Source organism: Sapajus apella, unplaced genomic scaffold (genome assembly GCF_009761245.1).
Source record: "Sapajus apella isolate SASKATOON/1434 unplaced genomic scaffold, GSC_monkey_1.0 scaffold12, whole genome shotgun sequence".
Lineage (NCBI taxonomy): Eukaryota > Metazoa > Chordata > Mammalia > Primates > Cebidae > Sapajus > Sapajus apella.
The window spans coordinates 7,318,631-7,334,612 of NW_022436952.1; the positions used below are offsets into that span (position 1 = coordinate 7,318,631).

A 15,982-nucleotide genomic window follows, 5' to 3' on the forward strand; every position below is an offset into this window, starting at 1 on the left:
AGGCAGGAGAATTGCTTGAACCCAGGAGGCAGAGGCTGTGGTAAGCCAAGACAGTGCACCACTGTACTCCAGCCTGGGAAGCAAGAGCAAAACTCCATTTCCAAAAAAAAGAACAGCTGGTGATACAGGGGGTTGGAGGGAGCCCAGCACTGGCTTTAGAGACAGAACTCCTGGGTGCAAATCCTAGCCCCATTGCTGGCCACAAAAGCTTGAACAAGTCATGAATACTCTTATAGGCTCAGTCTTCACATCTGAGAAGTGCCTGACAGTGTTATTACAAGAGCTGAATGAAGGAGGGGAATGCACGCGGAAGCCCTTTGTAAGCAAGGAGGTGTTATACAAATGTCTTTTTCCCCCTACATGCACATGGTCAGTACAACACTTTTCTGATTGGTCTTGTCAAAGAGGATCTCTTTTCCAGTCTGGAGCTGGAAAAATAGTTATCTGCAATTGCTTCATTAGAACTCCCTTCTGTGGGACTCCCTTTTTCTGCTGGCTGCTGAGGAGCTCAGACCTGAATTTGGGGACTCATTTGCACCAAAGTTGTAGATCACACTGGCCTTTCCTGCTACTCTTTTCCCAGATGCACTTTCCCAGACTCCATCTCAAAAACAAACAAAAACACTGCCCATTTTGTATGTTTTGTATGCTTTTTTTTTTTGAGACTTAGTCACTTTCTATCAATGAGGCTGGAGTGTAGTGTCGCAATCCCGGCTCACTGCCACCCCTGCCACCCGGGTTCAAAGATTCTCATGCCTCAGCCTCCTGAGCAGCTGGGATTACAGGTGTCTGCCACCATACCCGGCTAAATTTTTGTGTCTTTAGTAGAGACAGGGTTTCATCATGTTGGCCAGGCTAGTCTCGAACTCCTGACCTCAAGTGATCCACCTGCCTCAGTCTCCCAAAGTGCTGGGATTATACACATGAGACACTGCACCTGGCCCCATTTTGCATGCATTTTGCACACCGCATTGAAAGATTCTTGCCAGTCATGGTGGCTCACACTTGTAATCCTAGCATTTTGAGAGGTTGAGGCAGGACGATTGCTTGAGCTCAGGAGTTCAAGACCAGCCTGGGCAACATAGAGACCTCCTATCTACAAATTATTATTACTATTATTATTTTATTAGCCAGGTATGGTGGTGTGTGCCTGTAGTCCTAGCTACTCAGATGGCTGAGGTGGGGGAATCACTTGAGCACTGGAAGTCGAGGTTATGAGCTATGATTACACCATTGCACTCCAGCCTGGGTAACAGTTTCAAAAAATAAATTCTTGTATTTGTGACAGCTGGGTCATTAGAATACAATATAGTCATGCTTGAGATGAGCCATGGGAAGCACTGAGCCAGACTTAACGATAAAAGTCCCGCAAATGTAATTTCATCTTAAGTTCAACAGACTCTTCCAGGCACACAGGTGTCACGTGGCCGCACGGGTCCCTGCCCGTTAGAGTGATTCTGCCACACCCCGACTTTCCGGTCCCTGGGGTCTTTTGCCAGGACAGTTCGGGTGGAGTGTGGGGTGACGTGGAGGGTGGAGGTGGGACCAAAGCCGAATTTAGCGACCCCAGCGTGAGCTGCGGGCGGGTCAAGTCCGAGAGGTTGGAGGGCGCGTGGACACAGCATGGCGGGGAAGGAAAGGTAGTGGCCGCGGTGATAGACTAGGGGTGGGCGGGGAGATTGTGTTTTCCTGTAAGCGGGAGAGAGAAGCCCGATCGCTGGAGGCGGAGGAGAAAGATCCAGAGTAGAGATGGGGCGCTGGGGTGGGGGCGGTCAGGGGAGAAGGGCGGGGACTGGATTGGCGCGCGGCCGCTCGGCTAGCTTGCGATTGACCCTGCGGTACTAGGACCGGCTCCGGCAGCCCAGGGAGAGGACGGGGACCCGGGGTGGGAAGGGCAGGGGACTCCGCTCCTTGCTCTTGGTGGGCGAGTGGAGGGAGACGCGACCAACCCTGGGTCACGTGGGCCTCCCTGCCCAGTCTCGCCCACCCCTTTCCACCCAGAAGTCCGGGGACTCTCAGCTCGGACCACGCACGCGGTAGAGTCCGGAGGGTCTGGAGACTAGCGGTGGCGTCTTATAACTTAGCTCCGAGTTCGAGGGACAGAAAATGCTCGGCTGTCGAGCTTCGGGTCACCCAGACTTGGTTCGAATCCTGCGTCTGCACTTTCCAGCGGGTTACCCCACTTTGCCTCAGCTTGCTCGTCTGAAAAGTGGGGCTAATAACTGTCCTCACCTGGTAGGACTATTGCGACAAATCGATGACGCCGCGTAGATGAAACGCTTAGCGCGGAGCTTACTGCTTACCTAGCGAGTGTCCCACGCAGGGGCGGTGGTCGTCCTTGCAGCCTTCTGGCGTTCTCCTGCGCGCAGGCCACTAGCCGGGCTGTGCGTTGCGGGGTCCGGTGGTCCCCAAACCACGACAACGATGCTTGGATGCGTCAGCGCCAGGCTGGGCCACAGAAATACCTAGGGCGTGGGCGGGCGGTGGGTGACGAGGGCGGGGACCGCCCCAAGCTTCCTGCACCTGCCCTGCTGCCCGACAATTTGCCCGGGTCGGTGCCAGGACGGGGCAGTCGCCGGCCTTGCTGCTAGTCTCCGCGAGGTCCGGCCGTCCGTCCGAGGGCGGCGGGATTCGGGATGACTTCGGGCGGGTGAGTGTCCTCGGGGCAGAGGCCGGGCGAGAGGTGAAACTTCGGGAGGTAGCCAGGAGCGCGGCGGGTCCTGTCTGGCGTCTGCAGAGCAGGCAGATGCCCACACCGCAGACGCCAGAGCCCGGGGAGTGGGCGATTGCAGTCTCAGTCCAACCGGTTCCCCGCATAGGTGGCTGCAGAGGCGAGGTGATGGCGCGTGCGGAACGAACTCTGTGCCCCCAGGAACGGGGAACCCTGGCTTTTCGGTGGGCAAATTCCACGTGGAGATGGCCTATCGCGGCCCGGAATGTGTGTGTGGGAATCCGCTCGGGAGTGCGGGGGTCGGGGATCTCTGCTTGGAACTCAGAAGCGCTGACCCAGCCTGGGGTCCCTTTGCTGCCCACGGGAGGAGCCGCGGTCAGGGGTATGTGGGTGCACTGGCGCCGGGACCGCGGGCGCCGGACAGTAGCGGAGCTGAGCGGCTTGGTTTCCTCCACAGTCCGCGTGGAGTCAGGGAAAAGTCGGTTTTCAGATCCAGGCGTTCACCTCAGGACAGAGTGAGTGGCGGTTGTGTGGCCCCACACGCTAAAGAGCCTGTACAGAGTGATACAATAATTTACGGGGGAAAGTACATTTAAAAGTCTAAATTAATTTTTATAAGCTACGAAGAAGGATCAGAAATACATTTTATGTTCTTTTATCCCCAAAGTTAATTTTGTTTGCATTTTTCAAAACTCTAAAACAATCGTTAAACATTGACAAAGAATTCATCTTACAAAAATGCAAAAACATGTTTGTGACATGACATCTTGTAAGCATGAAAAAGAACACGTTTGGCCGGGCTCGGTGGCTCACACATCTAATCCCGGCACTTTGGGAGGCCGAGGTGGCTGATCACTTGAGCTCAGGACTTCAAGACCAGCCTGGCCAACAGGGCAAAACCCCATCTCTACTAAAAATACAAAAATTAGCCAAGTGTGGTAGCCGGGTGTGGTGGCACCTGTAATCCCAGCTACTTGGGAGGCTGAAGCAGGAAAATGGCTTTAAAGTGGAAGGCAGAGGTTGCAGTGAGCGGAGATTGCTCTGTTGCACTCCAGCCTGGGCCACAGAGTTAGACTCCAACTCAAAAAAAAAAAAAAAAAAAAAAAAAAAAAAACAAAAAAAGGCACACTTTGAACAGAGGATTCGTTTGGCGGAATGGAGGAAAGGAAGACAGCTTTGCATCCATCCACATCCCTGGCTAAGGCGTTCATTCGTTCTCCTTCCGCAACTTCCCTCACTTCCAAGGAGGCTTCAAGTGAGCCTCCTGCCTAGTCTCCCAAATTTCTCAGATTATAAGCATGAGCCACTATGCCCAGCCAGGTTACATTTGAATTGCATTGTCAGAATGTATGATCTGAATTATTTCTACTTTATTACAGTTTTCTTTGTGTCCTAATATGTGACCAGTTTTTATAAATGTTCTAAGAGCTCTTTAACAGAATACAAATTATATCATTTTGTTGTTCTGCTGCTTTAAAATATTTTTGAGACTTGATCAAACTAGACATGTTAGCATTCATGACTATCTTTGTATTTCTTTTTTTTTTTTTTTTTTGAGACAGAGTTTCACTCTTGTTACCCAGGCTGGAGTGCAATGGCGTGATCTCGGCTCACCGCAACCTCCGCCTCCTGGGTTCAGGCAATTCTCCTGCCTCAGCCTCCTGAGTAGCTGGGATTACAGGCACGCGCCACCATGCCCAACTAATGTTTTGTATTTTTAGTAGAGACGGGGTTTCGCCATGTTGACCCAGGATGGTCTCGATCTCTTGACCTCGTGATCCACCCGCCTCAGCCTCCCAAAGTTCTGGGATTACAGGCTTGAGCCACCGCGCCCGGCTTATCTTTGTATTTCTAATCCTTCTTTCATATCTTGCCTTTTTTCTGCTTTGTATTCTTTAATGTTATTATTAGTGGATAAAGTTCACAGCCATCGTTTTGGTGTCATGCATTTGATCACTGTAAGTGGTGTTTCTGTCCTATTTCATACTCTTTCTTATTGCTTTGAATTTAGCTATGCTGACATTAACATTACCCGGATGTTTTTGCCTATCCTTTTATTTGTAATTTTTCTGAATCCCTTTGTTGCAACTTGATTCTTTCTTCGTCTGTTTATCAGAAATCAATTTTAGTGGCCAGTATAAGCTATATGCTTAGCTTACATTTTTCCTGAAGTTAACAGTCTCATATATATTCTATAATCAAGAAAAAGTATTTGCTCCCAAAGTGCTGTGATTATAGGTGCGAACCACCACGCCTGGCCAAGAGAAGTTTTATTACTCCACCCAATTAACAGACAAGATAGCTGAAGCTTAAATAGGAGGAGTAACCTGCTCTGTCGGTAATGACGGATGCAGAATTCCAAACCACTACACTTTTAACCACTACCCTACACAGGTTTCTATAAGCCAACAAGTCAGAAAACATAATGAAAGCAGAAATCTGCTTCAAATTAACAACACAACGTCATATAATCAAGAAAAAAGATTTCAACATAATTGGTTCTTTTGTGTCCCAACAGCTTGAGATTTCTGCAGCTCCTCAAGATATCGGTCCTAATCTTGGGACTTAGCATTGTTGGATTTATGCTCAGAGGCGTGTCCCTTCAAGCAGTGTTTAGCAGCCTCAAGCCAGAGCTCACAAGTCCTGCTCAGGGTGTCCAGAAGCTGAAGCTTCTGCCGGAAGAACATCTCAGGAACCTCTTTACCTACGATGGAATCTGGTGAGAGACTGGTGTTCTTTCACCTCAGGGCACACATCTTCCTTGCTCCTCCTCTGGGGTACTGTGCCCTACTGTGCCCATTTTACAGATGGTACCCTTGCTTTCCTAAACCTGTGCTGAATGCACAGGTGACTGCAAGCCAGGAAAGGGATTGGTCTACAGAGCACAGTCTATGTTCTCTATAGCAGCCAGCAAAACCCCTTAAAACGTTGGAGAGCCTGTAGTTTTTTGACCAAAACTGCAGCAAAGATGCTGCTTCGCTGTCCCTCTGCCCTCCTTTTTTGGTGGGGTGAGGTACAACGGACAGTCATGTGATCTCAGATTTAAAGAAGTTAGGTGCAGGGGATAATGCAAGAGAGGAGGAGTCTTCAGCCTTCCTGTGTCCCTGCTTCCGTCCCTCCCTTTGTCTCTGTGAGGGGCCACTGCAGGGGAATCTAGGGTCTCATCTCAGAATTGTTGGCTGTAGGAAAGAAGATTTTCAGGGTAAACTGCACATTGGATGAGAAGTCAGGTTTCCTCTCACCCACCAGCCTACCCTCCCAATCCATGTTTACAGTCCTCTTGCTTGTTTCAGGCTGTTCCCGAAAAATCAGTGCAAATGTGAAGCCAACCAAGAGCAGGGAAGTTACAACTTTCAGGATGCCTATAGCCAGAGCGACCTGCCAGCGGTGAACATGAGGAGACAGGCTGAATTTGAACACTTTCAGAGGAGGTAACGCAGGCCATGAAGTCTCTTGGGTTCCGAGATGGAGCAAAAGCTCTCTCTACGTCCTGAGGGTATGAGTCTTAAGAGAAAAGGCAGGAAGGAACTCTCGCTCTTGCAAGGGTCCCTGGGGAGGAACTATTAGGAACGAAACAAAAAGAAGGAATTGAGGAAATCATCCTTAAATGAAGATTTACAAAACGTTGTATGTATAAAACATTTCATAACAAAAAAAGAAAAACCTGGGGTTGGTGACACATGTCTGTAATTCTAGCACTTTGGGAGGTCAAGATGGGAGGATTGCTAGAGCCCAGGAGTTTGAGACCAGCCTGGGCAATATAGTGAGACCCCATCTCTACAATTTTTTTTTTAAATTAGCAGGGCATGATGGTGCATGCCTGTAATCCCAGCTACTCAGAAGCGTGAAGTGAGGGATCACTTGAGCCCAGGAAATTGAAGCTGCAATGAACCATGATCACACCACTGCATTCCAGCCTGGGCAACAGATTGAAACTCTGTCTCTAACACAAACACAAACAAAACAAAACAAAAATGAATCGAGATAGTTTGAAACATCTGGTGGTACAGGCTCCATGCACTGAGGCTGTCACAGCAGGTGACTGTGTAGTCATCATCAAGTTGCCCTATTTTATTCATGTGTATATTGAGAACATACTATCCCTGTGTTATGTGCAAGGAGTGTATCACTTTGTTTTAAATTACAAGCAGTGTCAACACTTAGGTGTATCAACCAGGATTGTTGGTTGAAAAAGGGCAGAAGTTGGCTGGGTGTGGTGGCTCACCCCTATAATCCCAGTACTTTGGGAGACTGAGGTGGGTGGATCACTTGAGGTCAGGAGTTCGAGACCAGCCTGGCCAACATAGTGAAACCCCATCTCTACTAAAAATATAAAAATTAGCTGGGGCATGGTGGTGGATGCCTGTAGTTCCAGCTACTTGGGAGACTGAGGTTGAATACACTCGCTTGAACCTGGGAGGTGGAGGTTGCAGTGAGCTGAGATCGGACCACTGCACTCACTCCAGTCTAGTGACAGAGTGAGACTCCATCTCAAAACAACAACAACAAAACCCAGCAGTCCCATCATGGGGTCTCCACCTGATGACCTTATCCTAATTACCTCCCAATGGCCCCTACCTTTAAACAACATATGAATTTGGGGATTAAGTTTCTAACACATGAAATTTAGGGAACACACTCAAACCATAGCAGCCACTACCCTCCAAATTACATGCAAGTGGAAGGCTCCCCGGAAGCCAGATGGAGACACCATCTCCATCAGGGGGTGCTGAGAGCTGGACAGCCAGTGGAATACGTAGGTGATGCCAACATGGATTTCAGCCCTGGTGCACCTAGCTGTGCGAGGAGCAACTGGTCTCAGCAGTTAACAGTGCTGCTGCGGAAGCTGACTGGCTGCATTCAGGTTCCGCATCCTCTACCTGTCAGCGAGGTGATCTTGAGCAAGCTGCTTAATCTCTGTAAAATGGGGATGCTAATAATACCTAGCTCCATTCGGCCACTTGGGTTATTCCTGTAACCCCAGCACTTTGGAAGGCTGAGGTGGGCAGATCGCTTGCAAGCACCTCAGCAGGTCATGGTTTTTTTCCTGGTGGAGTGACGCAAACCTTCATTCCTGAAGGATCTGAGTCATATGTGCATACAATAGCCCTGGATTGAGCTATTGTAGTTTCCCATTGAACTTAATCACAGGGCATGGTAATACTAAGAGGTGCCGTAATGGATCTCCTGTATTCCACGTGTATTCTTCCTTACTTCCATTGTGAAGGAGTAGACTGATTTCATCTTGATAGTACAGGCCATAATCCCAGCCAACACTGCAACTTCCTTCTTAGCCTATTGACTTAAAGGTAGGAGAAGCCTGAAGTATCCAGGTGGCAATCTTAACTTCTAGTTTAATGGAATCATTGTTGTGTATCCTGGTGGCAGCATTCCTCTACCGGAACCAAGGTAGGCCAGCAGAATGTAATGTCTCAGGAACAGGAAGCAAAAATTTTGCTAGTGGATCACTAGGGGTGACGGTGAGTGGTGCCACTTCCACCCTTTGATTCCTGAACCCATGAATCCTGGCTGTGGGAAAAGCAGTGCCATATATTGGATGCTGATTCAGAGCATACACATGACCTTCTGGAGAATTCTGCCCCAGCCCTGCAAAGTTTTGTCACCTAGTGGCATTATAATTGTGACTTCAAAAGGCCATTCCACTGTTCTACCAATCTAGCTGCTTCAGGATGATGGGGAACATGGTAAGACCAGCGAATTCCATGAGCATGAGCCCACTGCCACACTTCTTTAGCCATAAAGTGAGTGCCTTGGTCAGAGGTAATGATGTGTAGAATACCATGATGGTGGAGAAGGTATTCCGTGAGTCCACAGATGGTAGTTTTGGCAGAAGCTTTGGGTGCAGGATAGGCAAACCCATATCTGGAGTAAGTGTCTATTCCAGTGAGGACAAACCTCTGCCCTTTTCAAGATGAGAGAGGCCCAGTATAATCAACCTGTGACCAGGTAGCTGGCTGATTACCCTGAGGAATGGTGCCATATTGAGGGCTCGGTGTTGGTTTCTGCTGCTGGTAAATCGAGCACTCACCAGTGGCCATAGCCAGGTCAGCCTTGGTGAGTGGAAGTCCATGTTGCTGAGCCTATGCATAAGCTCTGTCCCTGCCACCATGGCCACTTTATTCGTGGGCTCATTGGGCAATGACAGGGGTGGCTGGAGAAAGAGGCTGAGTGGTGTCCACAGAATGGGTCATCCTATCCACTTGATTATTAAACTCCTCCTCCGAGGAGGTCACCCATTGATGAGCACTCACATGGAATACAAATATCTTCAGTTTTGACCACTCAGCGAGGTCCATCCACATACCTCTTCCCCAAATTTCTTTGTCGCCATTTTTCTAATCATGCTTCTTCCAAGTCCCTGACCATCCAGCCAAATCACTAGCTTATCTACATGGTAGAGAGATTATAGACCAGGCACAGTGGCTTATACCTGTAATCCCAGAACTTTGGGAGGCTGAGGTGGGTGGATCACCTGAGGTCAGGAGTCAAGACCAGCCTGACCAATATGGTGAGACCTTGTCTCTACTCAAAACATAAAAATTAGCCAGGTGTCATGGTGTGCACCTGTAGTCCCAGCTACTTGGGAGGCTGAGAAAGGAGAATTGCTTGAACCTGGGAGGAGGAGGTTGCAGTGAGCTGAGATCACGCCACTGTACTTCAACCTGGGTGACGGAGCAAGACTCAATCTCAAAAAAAAAAAAAAAAAAAGAGAGAGAGGGAGAGAGAAACGATGACCTAGTGTGTTTCTCTCTTCCAACTCCACATTCAGTGACATCACATTGGTGCTTGAGATCAGCCATGGTGTGAATATCTGCACCATGGAAATCGGCAGACCCTACACACCAGGTCCCCCCAAGCCCCGCTGCCTCAAAAGCCCGTTGTTAAACATTTACTACCACTATTCATGCCTCTCCCATCACATATACAAATAAATGTACACACACGAACATATACTCCACTTTAGAAAACAGAATTTATAGTGTACTCTACAAACTTTCTACATCTTGCTTTCTTGACTTTAATAGTAGAGCTCTTTCCTCATCAGTGTAGATGCCACCTGTTCAGTACCAGAGATGAGGCTGGACTTGGAATGTCACCTTCTGAATATTCCTTTCTCAATTCTCAGAATGGAAGCTGCTCTCCCCACTAAGGCCTACCATATCTCTGACAACTTAATAGTATTTAACACTATTAAGTATTCAGTACCAATGTAGCTCAATATCATTGAGCTTTGAATTGAACTCTTGAGTTTCCACGCAACTTGTGAATACATTCTATGGGCCACAGAATGGACATTTGACTCAGAGAGAACACTGTTTTTCATTGTTGTTTTGGGGTGTGTGTTTTTTTTTTTTTGAGACCGAGTTTTTCTCTGTTGCCCAGACTGGAGTGCAGTGGCATGATCTTGGCGCACTACAACCTCTGCCTGCTGGGTTCGAGAAATTCTCCTGTCTCAGCCGCCTGAGTAGAGATGGGGTTTTACCATGCTGGCCAGGCTGGTCTCAAATTCCTGACCTCATGATCCGCCTGCCTCAGCATCCCAAAGTGCTGGGATTACAGGCGTGAGCCATCGCCCCCGGCTTTTGTTTTTTTTGAGACAGAGTCTTGCTCTGTTGCCAGGCTGGAGCGCAGTGACACAATCTTGGCTCGCTATTAGCAACCTCCAACTCCCAAGTTCAAGTGATCCTGCCACCTCAGCCTCCCAAATAGCTGGGATTACAGGTGTGTGCTACCACATCTGGCTACTTTTTGTATTTTTTGTAGAGACGGGGTTTCACCATATTGGCTAAGCTGGTCTCAAACTCTAGACCTCAAGCAATCCACCCACTGCAGCCTCCCAAAGTGCTGGAATTACAGGCGTGAGCCATGCCACCACCCCCAGGACACACTGATTGTACCCTCTATTATACTGTAAGCTCGTTGAGAGCAGGATCTATATTAGATTTATCTTTGTACCTAGCTCAGTGTCTTGCTCAAAGCAGGAATTCAGTGGATTTCATCAGCTAAATGAGAAAGATTTGAGAACATCTGTGTTCCTCCCCAGCTACATCCTCACTGGCACGAGATCCAGTTTACATTAGTCATTATCAACAGGCTGTTTGCTTTTTTTCCTATCTGTATTGCCTGGTATAATCCCCAAAGGGCTGGGAATTTCCACAGGGGAAAGAGGGCCAGGTGAGGATGTGGCCAGGAACTCCTCCAACTCCTTAGCCTTCCCTGTTTGGAACCAGTTCCTTCTTATAATTCCTTCTGCCAAGCTCCTTCCAGGTCATCTGCCTTATGTCCACTTATCCCTCCCCTGCCCTCCCTGATCTCACTCTCTCCATCTCTTCAAACTCCTTTCCCTATTCTCCCTTCCCCCACCACGTGCCTCTTGCAATTTGCACACCTGGGGCTTCTTTCTCCCAGAAGTCCAGGCACTGCCCAGGGCAGCGACCAGCTTCCTGCATAACCATGTTCCCTGTGCTTCCCCTCACACCACAGACTTATCCTGCAGACACTTATTGAGCCTTACTTGATGTCAGCCACAGTGGCAGGCACTTTGAGTCTCCAGCTCCAGAGATCTCACAGAATAGTGAGTGGCAAAGAGAGACCAGGAGACTGACAAATGGAGACATGTCCTGACAGGTAGCAGGCAGAGTGTTAGGGAAGGGCAGGCTCTGAAATTTGTTTTTCATTCAATTATATATATATATATATGTATATATATATATATATATACATATATATATATATTTTTTTTCTTCTCTCTGACTATAAGTTTATTCAATGCAAAATAGCCACCTGACAGAGCCACCTCTGGCTGGGGGCAGTGGCTCACGCCTGTAATCCCAGCCCTTTGGGCGGCTGAGGCGGGCAGGTCACCTGAGGTCAGAAGTTCGAGACCAGCCTGGCCAACGTGGTGAAACCCTGTCTCTACTAAAAATGCAAAAATTAGGAGGCTGAGGCAGGAGAATCGCTTGAACCCAGGAGGTGGAGCTTGCAACGAGCCGAGATCGCGCCACTGCACTCCAGCCTGGGCGACAGAGCGAGACCCTGTCTCAAAAAATCTAAAAACAAAACAAAAATCCTCTCCAGTTTTACTGAGGTGGCTGACCAAATCTGCCTCTACGCTGGAATTCAGTTGCTGACGCAGCCCTGGCCTTAGCTTTCTTGTTGGCAGCAGGCTGTCGGCTTCCCCTCTTATGGGTCTTGCAGGTGGCTCACCCACCAGACCTTTAGGCAGAGACCTACCAGTCTCTGGACAGCTGTGGCATAGGGTGGCAGGCACAATCTTGGGGGGCAGATGGGTGTCGTCATGGAGATTCTGGATACCCTCATTGGTAAGGTACCTATAGAAATGTCTCCAGGCAGGGTGTCCCTTCACATAGCCTTGGGATGTGAGAGACTGCATGGCCTTTATGACACGAAGGTTGGGCACTTTCTCGTCTGCCAGCTCTGGGTGCTTAGGCATGAGGACATCCTTCTTGATCACCGTGACTCCCTCCTTTAAAAGGAGTTCACAAATGACAATCCTGTTCTTCTTAAGTATCAACAGCTCAGCGGCTGCAGGGTGCCCACGAAGGTTGGGCACCTTTGGGGCTGGAACTGGAAAGGGATATGATATGGTTTTAAGAGCTACGTATTGGGAGACTGAGGCGGGTGGATCACAAGGTCAGGAGATCGAGACCATCCTGGCTAACACGGTGAAACCCTGTTTCTACTAAAAATACAAAAAAATTAGTTGGATGTGGTGGTACACACCTCTAGTCCCAGCTGCTCAAGAGTCTGAGGCAGAAGAATCGCTTGAAACCAGGAGGTGGAGGTTGCAGTGAGCCGAGATCATGTCACTGCACTCCAGCCTAGGTGACAGAGCAAGACACCGCCTCAAAAAAAAAAAAAAAAAAAAGAGCTTTGTATATATCTAGTTAATCCTTCTTAATTGCAATATAACTATGAATATGAACATACTGCATTTTACTAAGCCATTTCCCTACTGAAAGGTATTTAGATTGTTGGAAAACCTTCCTTTTTACATTTACATTATTTACAATAATATTACATTATATTTACATTCTTTCCTTTTTCATTAAGACGTGTAAGGACTGGGCATGGTGGCTCACGCCTGTAATCCCGACACTTTGGGAGGCTGAGGCAGGCAGATCACTTGAGACCAGGAGTTCGAGACCAGCCTGGACAATATGGCAAAACCCCATCTCTACAAAAAATAAAAAAATTAGCCGGGCATGGTGGTGCGTGCCTATAATAATCCCAGCTACTCAGGAGGCTGAGGCAGGAGAATCACTTGAACTGGGAAGTGGAGGTTGCAGTGTGCCGAGATCATGCCACTGCACTCCAGCCTCGGTGACAGAGTGAGACTCTGTCTCAGGAAAAAAAATACATGTAGAAGAATGTTCATTTCAAACAATGCTGAAATGAACGTCCTTATGCTTGTCTTATTGTTTACACATGCAAGCCTTTCTCCTTTCACCTAGTATCTTCCTTGCTAGATCCCAGAGTATGTCTTTTTTATTTTTGATAGATACTGACAAATTTCCCTCAAGTGGGCTTGTGTGAACTCACTTTCATGAAGAGTGGGTAAGAGTCGCACCTTACATACACCTAACACTTGCTATCATCAAATTTTCAAACTTTAATGTAAAGGTATTCCATGGCTTTTTAAATTCACATTTCCCTGATCGAAGCTGAGCACGTTTCGTATGTTCATTGCCATTTGTATTTCCTCTTCCGTTAATTGCCTTTTTATGTTCTTTACCGTTTAAAACTTTTGTCGTTTTCATATTCCCCTCAGTATTCACCATGATGGTCTAATCTTTTTTTCCTGGCAATTAAATGGTCTCTCGGTGAAACTGGGTTCTGAAGGCTAACATTTCAACCATTGTACCTTAGTCCCTCAAAAAACGAATCTTGCTGGATTATGCTATGTGCTTGCTTTTGACTAAAGATTGTTATTAATAACAACAAAAAAAACATGAAAATAGTTCCTCTGTTTGCTCTAAAAATATTGTGACAACAATACTCACAGGTAAACTTTGTTGTGACTTAGTTTCTTTTTTATTTCAGTGGTAGGAGAAGCTCCACTTCCCTTCAGGAATTGGTCTACTTCTTCTTTGGATAGTAAGGGCCACGTAATGGTTGTCAATCTCTTGTCATCCTGGTTTCCTCGAAGTTCAGATGTGACATTGGTGTTTAGCTGCTGCAGCTGGATGGGCCCCTACAGTCTGATAATTTTATTTTTCCTTTTATGCTGGTCATGGTTTTTTCCAAAATGTGCTTTGTTAGCCAGGTATGGTGGCTCTCTCCGATGGTCCTGGCTTCTCTGAAGGCTGAGGCAGGAGGATTGCTTGGAGACCAGCCTGGGCGACATAGTGAGACCCTATCGCTACAAAAAATTGTAGAAATTAGCCGGGCTTTGTGGCATGTACCTGTAGTCCCAGCTATGGGAAGGCTGAGATGGGAGGACTGCGTGAGTGAGGGACGTCAAGACTGCTGCGAGCCACTGTACTCCAGCCTGGGCGACAAAGTGAAACCCTGTCTCAAAAACAAAATGCTTTGTTATAAACCACCTCAGTACCTTTGTGGAGGGAGGTCAGGAGAGGGGAGGAAATAAGGGCTGTGGGTGAGAATGGAGGGAGACAGGGACAAGCCACTTTTGATTTCTCCGTATTGTCAGGGCAAGGCTCTGTGCACAGGCACCACTGTGAGAACTAACCAGGGACCAGCATCAGGGCAACTGCTGTTTCTGTTCTCCTGCAGAGAAGGGCTGCCCCGCCCACTGCCCCTGCTGGCCCAGCCCAACCTCCCCTTTGGGTACCCAGTCCACGGAGTGGAGGTAATGCCCCTGCACACAGTTCCCATCCCAGGTAAGTACATCCACATCCTGAGAGGCCCTAGAGAGCATTCTCACTCTTCTTAGGCAAAAGGAGGGAGAGGTGGGGTGCAGTGGCTCATGCCTGTAATCCCAGCACTTTGGGAGGCCAAGGCAGGAGTTCAAGGCTGCAGTGACCTATCGTCTTGCCAGTACACTCCAGCCTGGGTGACAGAACAAAACCCTGCTGTCTCCTAAAAAAAAGCAGGGGAGGGGGACAAGTGCTGTGGCTCATTCCAGCCTGTATTCCCAGCATTTTGGGAGGCTGAGGCGGGTGGATTGCTTGAGCTCAGGATTTTGAGACCAGCCTGGGCAATATGGCAAAATCCCGTATCTACAAAAAATAGGCAGCTGGGTGTGATGGTGGACACGTGTAGTCCCAGCTACTTGAGGCAGAAGGGTCACTTGAACTTAGGCGGGTCGAGGCTGTAGTGAGCAGAGGCTATGCTGCTGTACTTCAGCCTGAGTAACAAAGCAAGACCCTGTCTCAAAAACAGAAAGAAAAATAAAAATATGGAGCAGGCATTCATTGGTACCTGCTGTGTACTCAGCACAAGCCAGGAAATTGATGTGATTTCTTTTTTTTTTTTGAGACAGAGTCTTGCTCAATCTCTCAGGCTAGAGTGCAGTGGCAAGATCTTGGGTCACAGCAACTCTACCTCCCCAGTTCAAATGATTCTCCTGCCTCAGCCTCCCAAGTAGCTGGGATTACAGGTGCCTGCCAGCACACCTGGCTAGTTTGTGTATTTTTAGTAGAGATGGGGTTTCACCATGTTGGCCAGGCTGGTCTCAAAATCCTGACTTCAAGTGATCTGTCCACCTCGGTCTCCCAAAGTGCTGGGATTACAGACATGAGCCACCACGCCTGGCTTGATGTGATTTCATTTCATATTAGTCTTATTGTATCCACAACTGGGAATCTCCTATAGTAGCGGGGACCTCCTGGGGCTCCAAGATAACACAGGACAGGATAGAAATCTGTGCGCCTCAAAGAATCTTAGAACATATTTGGCTTTTCAGTGTCCTCCAGCATCATGGGAGCAGGCAAAACATGAGCTTTTTTTTTTTTTTTTTTTTTTTTTTGAGAGAGAGACTTGATCCGTTACCCAGGCTGGAGTGCAATGGCACGATCTCAGCTCACTGCAACCTCCTCCTCCTGGGTTCAGGCCATTCTCCTGCCTCAGCCTCCCAAGTAGCTGGGATTACAAGTGCCCAGTACCACCCCTGGCTAATTTTTATATTTTTAGTAGAGATGGGGTTTCACCATATTAGCCAAGCTGGTCTCGAACTCCTACCCTCAGATAATCTACCTGCCTTGGCCTCCCAAAGTGCTAGGATTACAGGCATGAGCCACCAAGCCTGGCTGGAAGTACATTTTGAAAAGAATATTTATTTTGGTTAAAACTGCCCTCCACGATGGA

At 48.1% G+C, this 15,982-nt stretch overlaps 1 protein-coding gene across 1 annotated transcript in view; it reads left to right on the top strand.

The window, feature by feature from the left end:
- The first annotated feature begins 2,619 nt into the window (after nt 1-2,619).
- The window catches only part of B4GALNT2 (beta-1,4-N-acetyl-galactosaminyltransferase 2), a 29,744-nt gene continuing 16,381 nt past the window's right edge, over nt 2,620-15,982 (top strand). Inside the window, exons 1-4 of the mRNA XM_032279920.1 lie at nt 2,620-2,650; nt 5,190-5,390; nt 5,965-6,102; nt 14,450-14,556. Coding sequence (XP_032135811.1) covers nt 2,637-2,650; nt 5,190-5,390; nt 5,965-6,102; nt 14,450-14,556 — 460 coding nt within the window. The 5' untranslated portion in view covers nt 2,620-2,636. The remainder of the gene's footprint in view (nt 2,651-5,189; nt 5,391-5,964; nt 6,103-14,449; nt 14,557-15,982) is intronic.